At 40.4% G+C, this 20996-nt stretch overlaps 1 protein-coding gene across 1 annotated transcript in view; it reads left to right on the top strand.

Annotated features, from left to right (window-relative positions):
- Nucleotides 1-5883, top strand: part of PRTG (protogenin) — a 147183-nt gene extending 141300 nt beyond the window's left edge. The window contains exons 18-20 of the mRNA XM_062206647.1: nt 1197-1362; nt 4719-4823; nt 5482-5883. Of these exons, the coding sequence (XP_062062631.1) occupies nt 1197-1362; nt 4719-4823; nt 5482-5883 (673 nt within the window). The remainder of the gene's footprint in view (nt 1-1196; nt 1363-4718; nt 4824-5481) is intronic.
- The last annotated feature ends 15113 nt before the right edge of the window (nt 5884-20996 follow it).

Here is a 20996-nt window from a genome sequence, read left to right as displayed (position 1 = left end):
GTGCATAGTAATATACTTGGAAAACATATTAATGAGAGAAGTTTGAGTTCTAACATTCTTGTGCTTATTTTTTTCTTCCAAAAAGTTTTATTTTTTAAGTCTTCTATTTAGATTGCTGATAGTTAGCCGGCGCCGCGGCTCACTAGGCTAATCCTCCGCCTTGCGGCGCCGGCACACCAGGTTCTAGTCCCGGTCGGGGCACCGATCCTGTCCCGGTTGCCCCTCTTCCAGGCCAGCTCTCTGCTGTGGCCAGGGAGTGCAGTGGAGGATGGCCCAAGTGCTTGGGCCCTGCACCCCATGGGAGACCAGGAGAAGCACCTGGCTCCTGCCATCGGATCAGCGCGGTGCGCCGGCCGCAGCGCGCCTACCACGGCGGCCATTGGAGGGTGAACCAATGGCAAAAGGAAGACCTTTCTCTCTGTCTCTCTCTCTCACTGTCCACTCTGCCTGTCAAAAAATAAATAAATAAATAAATAGATTGCTGACAGTTGATTTTTTTAGAAAGCTTTTATTTAATAAATATAAATTTCATAGGTACAGCTTTTGGAATATAGCAGTTCTTCCCCCAATACCTGCCCTCCCACCCCCAAACCATCCTACCTCCTACTGCCTCTCCCATCCCATTCTTCATTAAGATTCATTTTTAATTATCTTTACATGCAGAAGATCAATTCTATACTAAGACTTCAACAGTTTGCATTTTTGTGCATATTGAAGTGACTTAATTGCATTGTCCATATTTCTCACTGTAAGAATTTTTCACTTCATGCACATTGTTTTAATGCTGCCTCAGTCTTACAGAAGTGCCATAATAAATTCACCTTCGTTAATTAGCAAGTACATTGTTAGGTCAGTGTAGCAGTCTACAGACCTGAAGGCAAAAACGTTAAAGTAAAAAGTTCATAAATTCTGTGCAAAGTTGTAAATAAGTCACAATAAATAATAACACTTTGTAACTATTGAGGATTTTATTAAGTGTAGAAAATAATTTTATATAAATAAATATTAAGACACAAAAGTTTGCTCAAATCATAAGTTTGCTTCCATGAGTTGGAGTTAAAATCCAATACTCAGTTACTAACGATGTTTGAGAAATGAGCATTTAAGAACTTTGCGAAGTTGTGATCATAGGCCATAATGAAGAATGGTCGCTGTGTTCTTTGAAATTAGATTTTCTTTGCTTCTGGCTATTTCAGAAAATCAGCTGCTTCTAAGACGGCACAGAACAGACCCCAGCAGTTGCCTCGTACCAGTGCCTCTTCAGTAAGCAGAAGTGAAGTGGGAAAGAACCTGGAAAGAGCCGTTGAGAATGAAGAATCCTTAATGCCAATGATGGCGCCCAGCAACTTCATTGATGCAAAGGTACCCTGAGCCGAGGGAGTGATCTGCTGCATAGCCCTTCCTTCCATTTGTCTTCACTTCACGTGTGAAATTTCCTTATCAGAAAATTCCATGTGCCGTGTGCATACTCCCCCTAATGAAATGGGAAAAAAAAAAAAAATGGAAAAACTCATCCAGAACCTTCTTTTCCTTCCTTATATAAAATATTTGGAGGAAAGAAGATAGAGATAGATAAAAGAATACAGGGTATAAGAGATACCGAAGGGGCCAGCGTTGTGGCTTAACTGGTAAAGCTGCCACCAGTGATGCTGGTATCCCATATGGGTGGGTTCATGTCCTGGCTGCTCCACTTCCTATCCAGCTCCCTGCTAGTGGCCTGGGAAAAGCATTGGAGAATGGTCCAAGTGTTTGGGCACCAACCACCGTCACGGGAGACCCAGAAGCAGCTCCTGGCTTTGACCGTTGTGGCTACTATATGGGTGTGAACCAGTGGATTGAAGGTCTCTCTGTGTCTCTCCCTCTCTTTCTAACTCTGACTTTTAAAATAAAGAAATAAATCCTTATTTTAAAAAATACCACAAAAAAGGTGAGAAGGTAGCAAAAAATTCAATTTGGTACAATTCAGTGAAGCTAAAATGTCTTAAACAAGGACATCATGGTCATTAGTCTTTATGCATTGTAACTTGGGCTTCCCTGCATGTACTAGGTGGACAGTTCTCTATTAGTCTGCTTTACACTTAGTTTGATTGATTGTTGAACTGCATTTTTCATCATAACATCCCAGATATTAATGAGTTTTTAAAATAGCATCTAACTAGAAAACTAAAGATCATTCCTTTTATAGCCCAAGGAATTTGGATATAGAGAAGAAATGTCATTGGAGATGTTACTGCATGATTTTTCCAGTATATGTAATAATAGTACAGTGGTAAGCATTGTGGGTGCCGGCTTAAATTATTTTTAGTCACATTGCAACATTAGGTATTGTGCATTATTACACTAGCTCCCGTAACCAATGTGCTATAACTCAGCTGTCAGCAAACCACCTCCCAGGCCATTCCCTTGAACAAAGAATACTTTTTACCTTTATTAAGTATTGTTTTTAAAAATGGAAGAAAATATCACATTGGCTATATGTAGTCTGCAAAGAGACTAAGACAACTATTTTTTTTAAAGTAAAACTTTTTTAAGATTTGTTTATTTATTTGGAAGAGTTACAGAGAGAGAGGGAGAAACAGAGAGATCTTCAAACACTGGTTCACTCCCCAAGATGACCACAACAGCTAGGCCAAACCAGAGCTTGGAACTCCATCCGAGTCTCCCATATTGGTGGCAGGGGCCCAATCACTTGGGTCATCTTCTGTTGTTTTCCCTAGGCCATTAGCAGGGAGCTTGATTGGAAATGGAGCAGCTGGGAAACCTGTGCCCATATTGGATGCCAGAGTCAAGGCAGTGGCTGGACCCACTACATCACAACACTGGCCCTGGCAATTTTTAAATTAAGGGTACAATTATACTTAGCAGATGAAATCTACTCATATCTAGCACAGTGCTATATATCTATTTGGGGAAAATGATTATAAATTTGTTTTTTGTTACTTGCGTATTCTTTTTGCTTACAACCTAATTTAGCTTTTACATTTATTTATTTATTTGTTTATTTATTTGAAAGTCAGAGTTACACAGAGAGAGGAGGAGAGGCAGAGAGAGAGAGGTCTTCCATCCGCTGGTTCACTTCTCAATTGGCCGCAACAACCGGAGCTGGGCTGATCCAAAGCCAGGATCCAGGAGCTTCCTCTGGGTCTCCCATGCAGGTGCAGGGGCCCAAGGACTTGGGCCATCCTCTACTGCTTTCCCAGACCATTGCAGAGAGCTGGATCGGAAATGGAGCAGCCATTGCTCAAACCAGCGCTCATATGGGATGCCGGCACTACAGGAAGTGGCTTTACCCCCTACACCACAGTGCCGGCCCTTAGCTTTTACTTTCCAATACAAATTAAGCCATTCAGCTTATTTCAAATTAATATAAAAACTAGAACCTAAAACTTTAAATAAGCATAAAATGTACTGAAATATTCTATGATTCTTTTATTACTAGTATGGAAGTAGAAATGAGAAAGGATGAGGGAGAAGCCACGTCGGGGGAGACAAGGGAGAAAAAGGGAAGAATCTACATTGAAAGGAGGCAGAAAGGAGTGGAATGAAGTCAGTAGAGAAAAAAGCTGGAGACCTCTCTCTTTCCCCTTGGGTTAGCCTAGGAGTTGACACCCTCCTAGTGCCATGTGTTGAGCATATGTTGGCCCATGACATTCTTTTCCAACATGCAAAAAGGTTGAGAGAATAGTGAAACAAATCCACAAGTAATTGTTAATGCCTTGTTGTAAGTTCCACACCTCTTTGTTACTGAATGAGATGCATCCACTGCCCAGTGGTTGCAAAAACCAACCTCTGACATCAGTCTTTTGGGAAAAGAAAGGCTTTGTTACTGTCTAGCAAGAAGTCAGCAGGCTATGGTTCCAATTTGCCTCATGCTTCTGGGGTCCGCAGAGTTTTCTGGACTTGGTGGGAGAAAGCCTATGTGCAGAAACACTGACAAGGCAAGTTCTCCTTGAAGGGGCTTGGGACCAATCAGTGTAGTCAGATGGGCTCTTAATTCTGGATTTCCTTGTTCAGCTGACCGCACTGCATTTCACTTCTGCTGTACTGTGTGGTCTCTTTGGTGCTGCAGGCTACACTTTCCTTCTACACAAGCCCTTGTTGTGTGGCTTGCAATTTTTCATTCCTGTGTTCTGTCTGGGTATGTGTGGCCCTGCCCTAAACAGCTCTCCCAAGAAAACTGAAGGAACTCAAAAGATATGGGGAACTTTCAGGAAAGGAATGGGGTAATGTAAGAAAAGGTGCCTGAGTTTGAAAACCTAGGGAAGGAGCAGTCCAGTCTTACAGTGGGACAGCGCAATATCATATATTTTTGTTTGCTGTACCATTTGAAAATAAACTGTGTAATTTATGTTATACTTCCAAATACTTCAGCAACATATGAGGGTTTTTTCAGTAGGTCAATGGAAAATATGTAGTGGTCAAAAGCTATGTATGTATTTCAAAAATTTTTTACATCAAACTCAACTTTTAATTCCATTTTCCATAAACTGTTTGTAGTACCCATGTAGGGGGTGGGGTATCTTTTTAACAATATACCCATCACCCATTATATTTTTTTGATAACCTGAATGTATTGTATGTGGCCTGTGTAAAAAAATGAAATAGTGATGTCTGTGATCATTTTTTCCTTTGAACCTTTAAAAGATTTGGGTGCCACTTAGGATAAACCAAAATCTCTAATACCAATATATTTACGTTTCCCTCTTTTATTTCCCCAGGGAGGAACTGACCTGATAATCAACAGCTATGGTCCTATAATTAAAAGCAACTCTAAGAAAAAATGGCTTTTTTTCCAAGACTCTAAGAAGAGGAAAGTTGAGCAGGTAATTTACCCAAGTAGGAAAAATCCTTGGCAATCTATGATATATGAACTCATTAGAGAAGAAATATAAATTAATGCTTTCTTTTTTCTGTTCTTTTTTAATATTGGTTTGAAAGGCAGAGTTACAGAGAGGAACCAGGATGAGTGATAACTGATAGGATGGGTGGAGTAGTCATCTGAGCTGGGGGAGGGGTCGCAGTGGGAACAAGGGTTGGGACCACTGCAGAGCAGGCAGGTGGTGAGGCTAGCAGTTCAGGTGCCCACATCTCACATCAGACTCCCTGGGTGAGATTCCTGGCTCCTGCTCCTGACTCCAGTACTGCTGATGCACACCCTGGGAGGCAGTGATAATGACTCAGGAATTACCTAGATTGAGTTCCTGGCCCCTGGCTTTGGCCCTGGCCCAGCCCCTGCTGTTATTTAGGTATTTAGGGGTGAACCAGCTGGTGGGAGCTCATTCTCTCTCCCTCTCGAGTAAAAATAATATATTTTAGGTAAAAGACACTCACTCAAGCTTTTGACACTTGCCACTGGTAATTCTAATGTGTTCCTCCCCCTCTGTGGGGATTCACCAGCCAGAGAGTCCATTCCTCAAGATGGCCCTTGTCCATTAACCTGAAGACTTTGTCATTTCATTGCTCTGATCTGTTTTTGCCCAGCCTGCAAGAAGATTCACTCAAGCTGTCTGCTTTTATCAGCCGGGCACTACTGTGCTCCTTGGTGACGAAGACTCCCCCGGCTCCCCAGGCCAGACAGCCAGCTTCCCAAGACCCTTTGGTGCCGCAGTGGATACTGAACATTCAGCAAACAGTGAAGGGAGCCACGAGACTGGCGACTCTGGAAGGTTCTCCCATGAGTCCAATGATGAGATACACCTGTCCTCTGTCATAAGCTCCACACCCCCAACATCCAGTTCTCTCACTGGTAGTGATTCTGGGGAGGACCCCACGACGAGGAAGTGTGAAGACCCTGCAGTGCCAGCCACTGTGGAGCAGACCCCAGCGTCTGTGCCGCGGCCCTCACCCACGATGCGATGCTTGGAGAAAGGTTTTCCCGTCTAGACTGCCATGCTCAGGTGTCTTGCCTGTAAGTCTGTTCGAAGGACAATGAACAGGGAGCCAAAGCCTTTTGTGAAAGCCTTCATGTCTTAGTGGGTGTTTCAGCCTTTTTTGAATGTGTTTTTTTGTTTTGAAGCTCACATATTTTGAATGTTTCATTGTCAGCAATGTGAAAGGACGGTCAAAGTATTTGACTGGATTATAAAATATATCACTGGAGCAGAGGGAAGACTTGGAGAGCCCCTTTGCTGACTATCTACCTCAGTTTGCCCTAAGGCAAACTCTGAAGAAAACTGTGTTACCTCATTTGTTGTAGTTTATGTCAGCTGCGTTACCAATGATACTTCCTAGTAGCCTTTTGTTTTCATTGCTGTATGTGTAATATGTGTGATCAAAGGAGTCATTTAGGTAGGTAGGAATGTTTATCTGAAGCTCTGATTTTCAACAAAAACTGTAACCTCCACAGGTTTGGGCAGTTTTACCCCCTTCTGTGAGGACTGTTAAACCACCAAGAGGAAAAGTTGGATTATTTATTTTGATGATTGGCCAGAACAGAGAAAAAAAAAGTATCTCTTTTAAGAACAGAACCATTCACAAGCATCTAGGGAATAATACTGCTTAAAAGCCCTTTATGTTTTGGGCATTAGAATCTGAGTGTTTTATCTGCTGGATCCCAAACCTCAACCTCCCTCAAGCCGTGCCTTTTTTACCATCTCTTTGCCTGACAGTTGGCCAAAGGCTGTACTGCCAGCTTGCAAAGCATCCTCAGCTTTTCCAATATTAGTTACAAAGCCCCATGCAGAAAATGGATTTTTATTTTTAAAGAGAATGGGTTAGGGATTTCTTTTTTTTAATCCCAGTTTGGCTTAAAGGATTGAAGAAATTTCATATTAACAATGAAGATAAATGTGACAGTGAACCTGAGGTTATTGTGATAACAGTGCCTTCTAGAATATATTACGAAATGTTTTGCCTTATACCTTTTTGATATTCATGAGGTTGTTTAGGACAGAAGTATAAAAAGTTGCCTTAATAGTTTCTAGAATTTACTCAGTAACTATTTTGATACATAGTATCTTACCATAAAAGTTTTTTTTTTTTTTTAATGAAGTTTTTGTTTAGGGATAAATAGCTTTCTGCCACCCTGCTTGGTACTCTTCATTTAATCTTCCTTCAGTGTCAGTGCTGTGAATGAGGAAACTAACTCTGCGGAGTCAGTCAGTCCTCTTGCTGGATTGAAGTCAGCAAATAGTTCACTCAGCCACATGGAATAGGCCTTTCTCAGTCATGTGAAAGTGACCTAGGTGCCTAGCAGCAGGGGAGAATAAGGAACTAGATGCGTTCTAGAGAGGATCCACTTATCCTCTTAAAAATATGTTTTCAAGTTTTCTGGATATGACTCTTGAGTCTCCTTTTAAAAGTAATCTTCATGGGTTTCCTTTTGAGACCTTTTGTTTGTAGAGGGTGCAGGGTCATATGAAATGAAGGGGCTCAAGAAGCAAAAGAATTGTGCTGGATTACAGGCCTGGTGTCACTCCTAGACAGCGAGTGATGCTGTAACATGAACATTTTTTTTCCCTTTAATCTATAGTTTGTGCCAAACTGAGTGTTTTAGAAGCAGGCCAACATAAAGTGGCAATAACCACTTCCAGACTAAGTTCAAAGCCCCCCCTAAGTGTGGACTTCATGGCAAAACAAGCAAAACAGCAAAAGCAGAGCTTTAGGTGAGCAGTCTGAGGCGGGGAAGATGCCGCTCCTGCCTTTCTAGCTCCTGTTTATACTACCTCCTTTGAAAGTATTCTAGTGTTATTTTTTTTCCTGTACTCAGGGAACATTTTATTACTTTTGAGCTGCCTCATGGAAGCATGGGCAGATTGACAGGGTATAGCGTTGTGCGGTTCCTAAGTAGAAGTATGTGGGGCCGACTTTTATCATTGTCTATAAGTCAGGAGTACAAAGAGATCATTTTGTTGTTTAAACTTTCATTAAAAGGCAAATGGGATCTATAACTGAAACATGCATCATAGTTATGGAAGATGTGTTTTGGACTAGTGAATTTGAATAGTCTTTTTAATTGCCTGAAAAGATGATCTGAAGTCCTTGAGAAAATATTTTGTTTGTGTGGTTTCTGATGGATAGGCCCATAGTTATTATAGATCTTTAGGTTATAACTGTTGGCTAATTATTTACCAGTACATTTTTTTTACCTCTTCATTTTGTTCTTATACACTTTTTCATAATAATCCTGTTACCAAAGAATTTTCAGTAGAAAGTAAAATGATTATAATTCCCCCCAAATTGAATTAACTAGAAACATCTATAGATATGAAGTTTATCCAAGTAGTTACTAACCCAGAATGATAGGATTTATATTGATTGTTGTAGTTAAATAGTCTAGTGATTTTGACTACCTTATTTGTTACCAGAGCATTCGAAATAAGTTATAATACTTCCTTTACCAGAAAATAGTTCCAGAGGATTTTATATTTCAGGTATGATTTTTTTCTTCAACAAGTAGATCTTCAACTCTACAGTATTAAAGTATTTTCAAATTGTTGAAACTACTTGTTGGAGAGAAAAACAAATCTTTTCACCCAAAAATAAATCTTTTGGTTTTGTTGAATAAGGTAATTGTTGTATAACGAAGACTTCTTTTGGCTTGGCCAAAGCAAGCTTCTTTGAAGTCGTAGGTATGAAATTGTAACTAAAATGGGGAGATTCTTGCTCGTCTCTCACAGTGGTATTATTACTCCATGGTGTTTCACTCCAAAGGGGCTGATATGCAAATGGTAACTATTTCCTTTTCCAAAGATTTATTTGTTATAAGTACTGATATGTGCATGTCATTTTTATGCCAAATAATAGAAGACAATGCTCATCAGTATTTTCATACCAAAGACCATTAAAATATATAGGTTAGCCTGTAAGTAAGTAATGGTGAGCAGATCTGAAATAAATTTATTTAGAAACTGATAGGGAAATATAGCTTTAGGAGCAAAAGATATCAGGGGCTAAGTTTACGTAAGTGAAAACAGTACAGTTACATTGGTATTTATCAGTGTTTTTATTCAAGTACTTTATATCAGCAAATTAAAAAAGAAAAAACCAAAGATATTTAAGGTTACCTCTGCATATAGGCAAGTGTAGTTGTACATTAAACTGTTGTTTTTTGTTTTTGTGTTAACGAAACGTGTCTTTTCAGAACCTTGTCTGTGTACAAATAGCATACGTAGGGACTTTCCATCTAATCTGCTGAATCAGCCACGGGATGTTTTTGCCAAACGATGTGATACTTTCCTAAGCACCTTGAGTGTGAGATGTCAACTGAAATATCAGCAGGCTTTTCCACTGCAGAGTATCTTGGTAACCCCTCCGTTAGCTTGGGTAGATCTCATCCTCCTTAAAGCATCACCTGGTTAATCAGAGGGCTCCGGGGAGACAGTCCTTAACGAGAAGGCTCTGCTCCTCTCTGAGGGTGTAACAGGCAAGCAAGTCATGTTGCTGCCTATTGAACTTTTTCAAATTGTTGAAATTGAAACCTAAAGTTGTTAAAGTGGAATGTTTCCATTGCATCGAAGGAGCCTGTTTTTCCAACTTTCGTGGAACCTTGAGTGAAGGAAGACTCTTTTTTTTTTTTAATGAAGATATTTTGATTAGCCTAAAAGTAAAGACACAGATCCACCCACGGTATGACTGAAAATCATCTTTGCTGTCCCAAGGCATTAAGGGCTCAATGAGATGCTGTACTTTTATTTGCCTTTATTTTGAGTGAAAACCATGCCAACATTGGGAAGAGTGACAGTGGTTTCTATCAGTTCGTCTCGGTTTTGCACGGACTTATACCAGAAGCTTGTTCAAGGTTGGCAATTCAGGATCATTGTTGAAGTCCATGGGAAGGCACCTATGGAATTCAGTCAGAATAGCTCACAAAAAAAGATGGAATAGAAAGTATCATTTTTCTTTTAAGTGCAAGAATACCTGGATGTGATTCCATTCAGCAGTGGCTGTGGTAATTTGCTTGAATACATTCATGTTTCATTGAATTTAACTTTTGAATTCTGAATGTCAACAGAGAATAGTTCCATCTGTATTGAAAGTGTAATGCTGTTTCCAAGACCAAACATGTGTCTTGCAGACATGCTCCCTGGTCATTTTCCTTGAGTCTGATAGAATTGCTCTGGTTTAATTGTCCAAATAATGTTTGTGGCATAGGAGTGCAGAGTACAGGGTTCTGGAGACCAGCACACACGACCAGTTGTCTCAATTGTGAATTTTAGTGATGCTTTGAAGAACTTCACTGTAGAATTCTGTGTTAAGCTGGTTTATACTCAGGACGTAAGATCACAGGCTAACGCAATGTGAATGTTCGCAGGCTTCAATCTTCTGTTTCCCCTTTTTTCACCTTTGAAGGTGTTTAAGATTAACATGACAGTCTTGCATTTTTATCTGAGAGATACTGTATAATTTTCCTATCGCTACTATTAACAAATTGTCACATGTGTAGTGGCTTAAAACCATAGGAATTTATTACCTTAAGTTCTGTGGGTTAAACTACATCCCTGAGATAATACCAAGGTGTTGGTTGGCTGTGTTCCTTCTGGGGGCTGTAGGGGACCCACTTCCTTGTCTTTTCTTGCTTTTACAGACTGTTAGCCAGCCCTTCCTCCCTCCCTCCCTCCCTTCTTTAAAGCCAGCGGAGTAGCATTGCCTCTGACACCGCTCCTATTAATCATACTTCTTTCTTTGACCCCAGCTGAGAAGCTTCTCCAGCTTTAAGGACTCACGTGATTAGATTGGCCCCTCTAGATAATGCCAGACAATGTCTTCATCTCACATTCCTTGTTTAGTCACATATGCAAACCTCCTTTTGCCAGGTGTGGTGCCACAGCCACAGATTGCGGGCACTTGGGCGTGGCCTTCTGTGGGTAGACATTATTTTGCTACCACAGATACATTATTTCTGTGGGATTCGGACCCCTGTAAAATGTCTGTGCATTAAAGAGATAGGAGGTCTGAGGTCATGTGCCTGCCCATTGGGAATTTTCGAAATTTCAGGGCCATGAAAACACTGACTGGTGGTTTATCAAAACCGCCCATTAAACTTCCTCTCTACAATACTTGTAAAGGCAATTCAGTTTCAAACTTTCTGCATATGTGCTTCATAAAATAACACCTCAGTACCCTGGTTGAGCCTCTGTCTTGATGAAGTTTCATCAGAATTTTTGGACAACGCTTCTCCTTTTCTCTTCAGTGATCACATTGCCGGGGAAGATTTGGTGGAGACCACACACACAGGGCCTCAGAGCGGATGACAGGGCCTGGCTGTGTCAGGTACATTCTGTGTTTTCTTTTAAAAACACATGTGCAGTGTGCAGCCTTCCTGCCTCCAAACGTGGCTTATCTCTTGAGCTTCATCTGCCACTAACTGACTGGTTTTCAGTTTTGATAACTCAGGTTTTCCATTGTGCTCAGCAAGAGCCTCCAGTGAACCTCATTGTCTTGTACATCACCTAGGAAATCGTTTTCTTTTTTTATTTCAGTTGTCCTTTTCCTAGAAAGCTTTGGCTACCAAAGCTTGTGATTGCTCTGATCATTTCAAGTGTATCCCTCCTTTAGTTCTGAAGGACAATTTCTGATTCTACCCTGATTTGTGGCAGTGCTTGCACTGCCTCCATAATGAGGCAAAGACCAGCATGATATTCTGAGTACTGATAAAGAGAGCTGGTCATTTGATAGCTTCTCCCGCCTCATCTTTAAGAAGAGACCGGGCCATTTACCAAGTACCTGTAGTGTGCCAAGACATGCTGCATCTCTGCCTACTGCTGCGTTCTGTACAGCAAGGATTATCCCCGTCGCAGAGGTCAGGAAACAAAGGTCACAGACAGTAAGTGGCTTAGCCAAGGTAAAAACCCACATTGGGCCAAGTCCATAGTAACAATTGGCTTTCTACTATGATACAGTCTCAGCTACAAATTACCCAGGCTCATAGTGCCTTCCAAAGTAGAATCAGATATAGCCTCTTTTTTTTTTTTTTTTTTTTTTTTTTGTATCCATGAAGACCAGATTGTGTCAACATGACCTGTCCACAGAGTAATAAGCAACCAACAGGGAGAAGTCTGTTTTTCTTGTATCCATTTCTTCACAGCAGGAATTGAGGAAGCACTGAGCTGTAACTTATCCCTGTCATCTCCCAACCGCTCTCCTTCAAAACCGTCCGATTCTCTCAGCTAAGATTGTGTCTGAAGGCGGATGGCTGTGCCTAGAGTTGCATGAAGAATAAGGTAGGCGTAGTTCCTGGCTTCCTCATCTAGTCACATTTTCTCACTGGACTAGGTCTTCAGAATGGGTTTTTATCTTTTGTAGTTATCTGGAGTCCCCAAATCCAAATAGGAATTTATGACTGAAAATAGCAGGTGTGTGACCAATAATGCTTTCTTGCTAGATCTAAAGGGTCAATAGTTTTTATATGACTGAAAGTTAATTTTTCATACTAACTGAGGGAGCAAAGTTGAGGGAGAGTCATATTAATAGAATACATAGGTTAGGATTTGGGATACTTATGTTCTAGTCTTGACCTTTTTGAAAATTGTTTGGAAGGGAAGTTCTTAACATATTTCTGTTCTTCTCTATCCATGAAATGAGGTTGATTTGTTGTGCAGAATGAAGCAGTAGTAGGTTGAAAACTTAAAAGGAAATTCAAGTATAAATAATTATAGTCCCAAAGTAATTTCTGAGGCTGTGAAAACATCCTGCAGTTTTTCCTTACAAGTCAGCCTTTTCAGTTATTTCTTGCCTTTGCTAAAATGAAAAATGTTTGCATCTCTGATAAAAGTGCAGGGACACACACACACACACACCTCAAACACACTAGAAGAAAGTGGTTAGTGAAAGATGAAGCCTGGGATTAAATACTCATCTATAAAGAAGAAACAGGAGTTGACTGTTTATTTGAAAGTACTGGACTTAAAATTACCTTACCCTGCCCTGAACATTCATTTTTTTGATACCTTGGATTTCAGAGAGTCAAAGAGGAACTTGTATATTTAGGATTCTTCTTGAACAGATCTACTTTCTCAAGATTACAGAAAATAAGTTTTATATAAGGCAACACATACTGATACCTAATTCTGTTTTATTCAAGTGTGCGTTTCAGACTTACTTGGAAGAATCCCACAATTGCTCTCTTTTCTTAGAGAAAGGAGAGGACTTCCCCTGACTTTGTTGTACCATCCAGCATCCCTCTTAGTATAATACTTGAGATTCTGAGGAGCTTGCAGACTATTCAAGTTTATGTCTTGTAAGTAGCTCATGGTATATAGATACAGCCTGTCCTTATAAACTTTATTTTTTAAAGTTTATGTTACAGAAATCTATTTTTCTACAGAACTGTCTTTAAAAATAACTAAATAATTACAACATCTACCTTAAAATATATTCTTCCAGTTACCAAATTCTGGATATCTATTTTGTTTGCTAATGCAAATTATTGCAGATAATTAGCAACTTGAGCCTATCATAGGAAGTTTCAAAGCCTGAATACATACACATTGCCTTAGCCTATAAGTAGAGGACATGTATGAAGAGAATTTGTCTGTTTGTTACTGTTGTTGTAAGAAATTTTATGTCTGTGTGTCTGATTTTGTTTTCTATTTTCTTCAAAGATGTGAATTTAATGAAAGTGTGGGAGCCAGTTAAGTTATTTTATGTAATGGGTGTTCTGGATCCTTTCACTTTGTATACCATTTCTTGTAAGGGCAGCATTTGTAGACTTGCTAATGGACTACGGAGCTGAGCTATATTAATTTTATACTTGACTCAGGGGATCAGCTCTGTGAACTCCATTGCGTGAGGAAAGCAAATGCTCGCCTTGATTTTGAATGTACCTTTTTAATGTCTTCTTAAAACATATTTTGCCTAATAATATGGGTTTTTTTTTTCTCTAGCATCATAGTAAATATTGCCTAATGTTTCCCCCCTCCTAGGGGTAGTTTATATACTACCCTACAGGTCATGCCAAAAATGAATAAAAGTTTAAATGCCAAAATGTTTATGAAACTGCTGTCTAAATACTGATTGATTGCACAGTTTAAATAAAAATTTTTCCTTAGTTAAAAAAAGAAGAATCTCTGTTTTCTTTACTCTTTAATTTCTTCTGGGGAATGGAGAAGGAAAACTTTGAATGAATAGCATGATGGTTTTTTGTGTCTGCGATGTGCTGACAAGAGAGTCTTGCTCCAGGCAGCAGGAATGGAACCCGTTTAAGGTCAGAAGTGCTTTTCATTTGGCATACACTGAATAGAAGCAGAAAATAATGTGTTTCCCATTTCCAATAGATGGTTGCTTACCTCAGGAACTAAACGGTGATCGTCTAAAGGCCTTGGGCTTGTCTACATAGACACTAATTCAGGATAAAATTTTTGATTTAGTATTAAAATGAAAGAGAATCCCAAAAACTGTCCCACTAGAAACATCTAGAATAAAATATGACCCAAGCAAGTTTTTAAACACATAGTTGAGTTCTGATTCTTTTTTAAATTTAGGTTTGGGAATGAAAATTGCAACTGAAAAATAGAGTGATAATTTCTTGAATGACATTGCACTGGCTGTGAAAAATAACAAGAATTAATTGAAACATAAATGTATAATATAGTAAAGAGAACAGGAAAATAAGAAAATTAGAGAGAATCTCCAGAAATAAGCTATACAGGCATTCAGCATTTGAAAGTGTTAAATATGTCAAATACAGTGAAGCGTTCTAAAACTGAGAGATGAGGAAATTAGCCAGAATGCAGTGTGTGCACACACTCAAACACACACACTATAAAACAGAGGTAAATGCAAATTTAACATACATCTGACAACTTTCCAAAATGAATGACAGAAGAAAACAAAAAGGAAAAGCAATATTCAAGCAGAAAATAAAAGGGGCCAACATGTAGCACTGGTTAAGCTACCCGCCCTTGCAACACCTGCATCCTGTATGAGCACCGATTGTGTCCTGGCTGCTCTGTTTCTGATCCAGGTTCCTTTGAAGATGACCCATGTACTTGGACCCCTCTCACCCCATGGGAGACCCTTACGGAGTTCCTGGCTTCAGTTTGGCCCAACCTCAGCTGTTGTAGGCATTTGGAATATGAATCAGTGGATGGAAGATACTCAGTCTCAATGTCTATCTGTCTCTCTCTGTCTCTCTGTCTCTCTCTCACACTCTGCCTTTCAAGTAAATAAATCTAAATTAGCAGAAAAGATGGGACATGCATTTGGCCTAATGCTGAAGATGCCGGTGAGGATGCCCACATCCCACATTGCAGTTCCTGGCTCCATCTCGTGAATACAGCATCTGCTGATTTGGACCCTGGGAGGAAGTGGTAATGGCTCCAGTGTTTGTATTCATGCCTCCACAGGGAAGACCAGAATTGAATTCGGGCTCCTTCCTTTAACCCCCTGGCTGTTGCAGGCATTTGGGGAGTAAACCAGCAGAAGGGAATTCTCTCCATTTCTTACCCCCCACCCCCGGCCTTTCAAATAGGTAAGAAAAAATAATACAAGAAATTTTTAAAAAGATGAATGGATGATAGCCACAAATCATCAGATTCAGGAAGTACAAACCTCAGTTTAGAATAGAACAATAAATGTATACCAAGGCATTGTAGTGAAACTGCAGAACATCCAAGATAAGAACAACTAGAGGTGTGGCTTGGCACTGTGGTGTAGTGGGCTAAGCCTTTGCCCATGGCTCCAGCACCTCATTTGGACGCCAGTTTGAGTCCCAACTGCTCCTCTTCCAATCCCGTTCTCTGCTATGGCCTGGGAAAATAGCAGAAGATGACCCAAGTGATTGGGACCCTGCACCTACATGGGAAACCTGGAAGAAGCTCCTGGCTCCTGGCTTCAGATGGGCCCTGCTTTGGCCGTTGCTACCATTTGGGGAGTAAACCAGCAGATAATCGCTCTCTTTTTCTCTTTCTGTAACTCTGCCTTTCAAATAAATAAAATAAATCTTTCAAAAAGAGAGAAAGTCCTGATATATGCTACAACATTGAAGAATCTTGTAAACAAGCTAAGTGAAAGAAGGTAGGAAAAAAAATTCTTCATATTGTATGACTCCATTGATAAGAAATGCCCAGAATAGAGGAATCTGCAGAAATGGAAGATTGTGGATGTACAGGCCTGGAGGATTTCAAGGCTTGGAAAGTGACTGCTATTGGGTATGGTCTTATTTTTGATATAATGAAAATGTCCTAGAGTTAATGGTAATGATGGTTGTATTATTCTGTGAATAAACGAAAGCCATTGAGTTGCATACCTCATTTTAATTCATTTTTTAAATTTTTATTATTTTTGTACAGAATATAAAAATGGCAGGGGAAGGGGGTCAGAACTGAGGCATAGTGGGTTAAACCACAACCTGCAGTGCTGGTAACCCATATGTGCTCTGGTTTGATCCACTTCCGATCCAGCTCCCTGCTGATGCCCCTGGAAAGCAGCAGAAAATGGCTCAAGTCCTTGGCCTCCTGTACCCACATGGGAGACCTGGAAGAAACTCTTGGCTCCTGTCTTCAGCCTGGCCCAGCCCTGGCCATTGCAGCCATTTGGGGAGTGAACCAGTGGATGCACAACCTCTTTCTTTCTCCTCTCTCTCTCTCTCTCTCTCTCTCTCTCTCTGTAACTCTGCCTTTGAAATAAATCTGAAAAAAATAAAAAGGACTATAAAAACTGGTATTTTTAAGAGTGCCAAATATGTAAAAAGCTTAAAAACTGTGAAATAGTGTATTTGAAATACAAACATTTACAACATGCTGTAAAGCAAAGTTAAAATATGAAGCTATGGGATGCTAGCCATAATAACAACAGATAATACTTTCATTAATCATGAAAATAAGGTTTACCTTATTTTGAAAAAACATCTTTCCCTGTCTGTTAAGTTTAAATCCTACTTCTTTTTATGGCCCAGATCTTTAACTGGGGGTCAGGGTAGTTCATTTTGTGAAATGCATCTTTGAACTCACAGAACAGTTGAATATGCAGTAGAGAGTGTTCCCATGTACTTGTTCACCACCACATATATTTGTACAGAGGCCCTCGCTGTCAACATTCCACACCACAGTGGAACATCTGTTAGAATCAGTGAACCGATAACGATCAATTCCTATCATCGAAGTCCATATTTTACATTAGCGTTCACTTGATAATTTTTAACAGACACAAAAATATACATATTTATGGGGTGTTATGTGATGTTCCAATACACGCACGTATTGTGTAATGGCCAGTCAGGGTAAATACATCTGTCTCCTCAAACAGTTAACATTTCTTCATGGTGAACATAGCCAAAATTCTATCTTCCAGGTTTTGGCTTGTTTGCTTTTTAATAGAGAAATACATGGTACATTAACATCTGTAGTCACTCTGCTGTTCAGTGGACTCTCAGAACTTTTTACTCCTGTAACCTACAGCCCATTAACATTACTTCATACCTCCATCTTCCCTCCTCTCCCCAGACTCAGAACCATTACGCTTTTAACCTCTATGAGATCTGGTTTTAGACTCCGCAGATGAGTGGGATCATGTGATGACACTTATTTTTCTGTGTTGACTTCTTTCATTTGAATTTAATGACCTCCAGTTCCATCGATATGGTTGCAAATGATAGGATTTCCTCCTTATGGCTGAGTGTATTCTCATTGTGTGTATGTACCATGTTGTTTTTTTCCACTCACCTGTGGATGGAGACTTAGGAGACTCTTGGCTATTCTGAATAGTTCTGCAAGAAACATGAGAGTGCTGATGTCTCTTCAACAGGTGGATTTCATTTCCCTTGGATGTATACCTAGTAGTGGGATTGCTGGATTATATGATATTTCTAGTTTTAGTTAGTTGTGGCATATCGATACTGATTTGCCAGTATGGCTATACTGATTTACCATCCCACGAACTGTGTGCGAGGATTCCTTTTCCTCCACATCTTTTCCCAATGCTTGGTCTCTTTTTGATAATCGTCAGTCTAACTGGAGTGAGGTGATATCTCATTATGGTTTTGATGAATAGTAATGTTGAACAATTGTTTCATGTGCCTATTGGCCTTTTGTATGTGTCTTTGAGAAATATGTCTTTATATCTACTGTTTTTTAAATTGGAATTTCTGTGGGGTTTGTTGTTTGCTGTAGAGTTGAGTTCCTTATGTATTCTGAAAATTAATCCCTTTTCAGACATGTGGCTTAAAAATATTTTCTCCTATTCTGTAGGTTGTCCTTTCTACTCTGTTGATTATTTCCTTTTTTTTTTTTTTTTTTTTTTTGACAGGCAGAGTTAGACAGTGAGACAGAGACAGAGAGAAAGGTCTTCCTTTTTCCATTGATTCACCCCCCAAATAGCCACCATGGCTGGCGCGCTGCAGCAAGCATGCTGCGCTGAGCCGAAGCCAGGAGCCAGGTGCTTCCTCCTGGTCTCCCACATGGGTGCAGGGCCCAAGCGCTTGGGCCATCCTCCACTGCCTTCCTGGGCCACAGCAGAGAGCTGGACTGGAAGAGGAGCAATCGGGACAGAATCCGGCACCCCGACCGGGACTAGAACCCAGAGTGCGGGCACCGCAGGCAGAGGATTAGCCAAGTGAGCTGTGGCTCCGGCCTGTTGTTTATTTCCTTTGGTGTGCAGAAACTCTGATTTGATGAAATCCCATTTGTCTAGTTCCATTTTTAAAAAGATTTTACTTATTTGAGTGGCAGAATTATAGACAAAGAGAAGGAGAGACAGGGAGAAATGTCTTCCATCTGCTATTTCACTCCCAAAATGGTTGTAATGGCCAGAGTTGGGCCAATCCAAAGCCAGGAGCCAGGAGCTTCCTCGAGACCTCCCACATAGATGCATGGGTCCAGGCACTTGGACCATCTTCCCCTCCTTTCCCAGGCTATAAGGAGAGAGCTGGGCCAGAAATGGAGCAACCAGGACACAAACTGGCCGATATATGATGCGGCTTAGCCTACTATGCCACAGCACTGGCCCCATGTATTTGTTTTTGTTGCTTTTGCTTTTGGAGTTGGGTCCAAAAAATCGTTGCCCATACCAATGTTCTGAAGTATTTCCCCTATGTTTTCTTCTAGTCATTGCAACGTCTCATCTTTGATTTATACATTTTGAGTTTATTTTTGTCCATGTTGAGAGAGAGGGATCTAGTTTCATTCTTCTGCTTCTGGATATCCAATTTTCCCAGCACCATTTATTGAAAATACTATCTTTTTCCAGTAAATACTGTTAGTGACTTTGTTGAAGATCAGTTAGCTGTAGATGTGTGAGTTTATTTCTAGGGTCTCTATGCTGTTCCACTGGTATAAGGATCCATTTTTGTTGTTGTTGTTTTTTAAAGATTTATTTATTTACTTGTAGGAGTTACACAGAGAAGGAGAGGTTAGAGAGGTAGAGAGAGAGAGAGAGGTCTTCCATCCACTGGTTCACTCCCCAGATGGCCGCTATGGCTGGAGCTCTGCTGATCCAAAGACAGGAGCCAGGAGCTTCCTCTGGGTCTCCCACACGGTGCAGGGACAAGAAGTTGGGCCATATTCTACTGCTTTTCCACATCATGGCAGAGAGCTGGATCAGAAGTGGAGCAGCTGGGACTTGAACTAGTGCCCATATGGGATGCCAGCACTGCAGCCAGCCCCGGATCCATTTTTATACGAATACCATGCTGTTTTTTTATTTGTTTGTTTGTTTGTAGAGTTACAGTGAGAGAGAGACAGAGAGAAAGGTCTTCCTTCCGTTGGTTCACTCCCCGAATGGCCACAACAGCCAGAGTTGCGCCAATCCAAAGCCAGGAGCCAGGTGCTTCCTCCTGGTCTCCCATGCAGGTGCAGGGGCCCATCCTCCACTGCTTTCCCAGGCCATAGCAGAGAGCTGGAAGGGAAGTGGAGCAGCTGGGACTAGAACAGTCGCTCATATGGGATGCTGGCACTGCAGGCAGAGGATTGACCTAGTGTGCCACAGCACCAGCCCCCATGCTATTTTAATTACTGTAGCTTTGTAGTATACTTTAATGCCAGGTAGTGTAATACCTTCTATTTTGTTCCTTTGCTCAAGATTGTTTTGGTTATTGGGAGTCTTCTATAGTTCCATACAAATTTCAGTAGTGTTTTTTCTAGCTCTGTAAAAAAAAAAAAGTAATTGATGTTTTGATAGGGATTGCATTGAATCTGTAAATAACTTTGAATAATACACACACTTAAAAAACATTTTTTAAAAAATTTATTTGTTTGAAAGAGTTAGAGAGAGAGACATGTTCCATCTGCCATCTGCTGGTTCACTCCCCAGATGGCAGGGCCAGGGTTGAGCCAGGCCAAAGCCAGAAGCCAGAAGCTTCTTCCAGGTCTCCCACATGGGTTTCAGGGGTCCAAGCACTTGGGCTATGCTCTGCTGCTTTCCCAGGCCATTATCAGGGAGCTGGATTAAATATGGGACAGCCGGGACCCAAACTGGCACTCATAAGGGATGCTGTCATCGTAAGTGGCAGCTTTACCTGCTATGACACACAGCCAGCCCCGAGTAGTATGCACATTTTAATAATATTGTTTCTTCCCATCCATAAACACGGAATAACTTTCCATTTCTTTGTGTCCTCTTCAGTTTCCCTCATCAATGATTTGTAGTTTTCATTGTAGACATCTTTCACCTCTTTGGTTAAATTTATTCCTATGTATTTTGTGTAGGTATTGAAAATGGGATTGCTTTCTTGATTTCTTTTTTAGATAAGTTGCTTCTGGTATATTACAGTGCTACTGATATTTGCATGTTAACTTTGTATCGTGAAACTGTGATGGATTTTTTTTATTAGTTCTAATAGCTCTTTGGTGGAGTCTTTGAGGTTTTTGAAATATAGCATCATATCATGTGCTAACTGACAATGTGATTTCTTCATTTCCAATTTGGATGCCCTTTATTTCTTTCTCTCCTTTAACTGCTTTCATTAGGACTCCTAGTACTTTATGGAGTAAAAGTGAGCATCCTTGTCTTGTTCCAGATCTTAGAGATAAAGCCTTCAGCTCTTTCCCTTTCAGCATGTGTTAGCTATTTGCTTTTTTTTTTTTTAATTAATTAATTTGTTTGAAAGGCAGAGTTACAGAGGC

The sequence above is a fragment of the Lepus europaeus genome, chromosome 11, assembly GCF_033115175.1.
Source record: "Lepus europaeus isolate LE1 chromosome 11, mLepTim1.pri, whole genome shotgun sequence".
NCBI lineage: Eukaryota > Metazoa > Chordata > Mammalia > Lagomorpha > Leporidae > Lepus > Lepus europaeus.
This window is presented reverse-complemented; position numbering and strand designations above follow the sequence as displayed.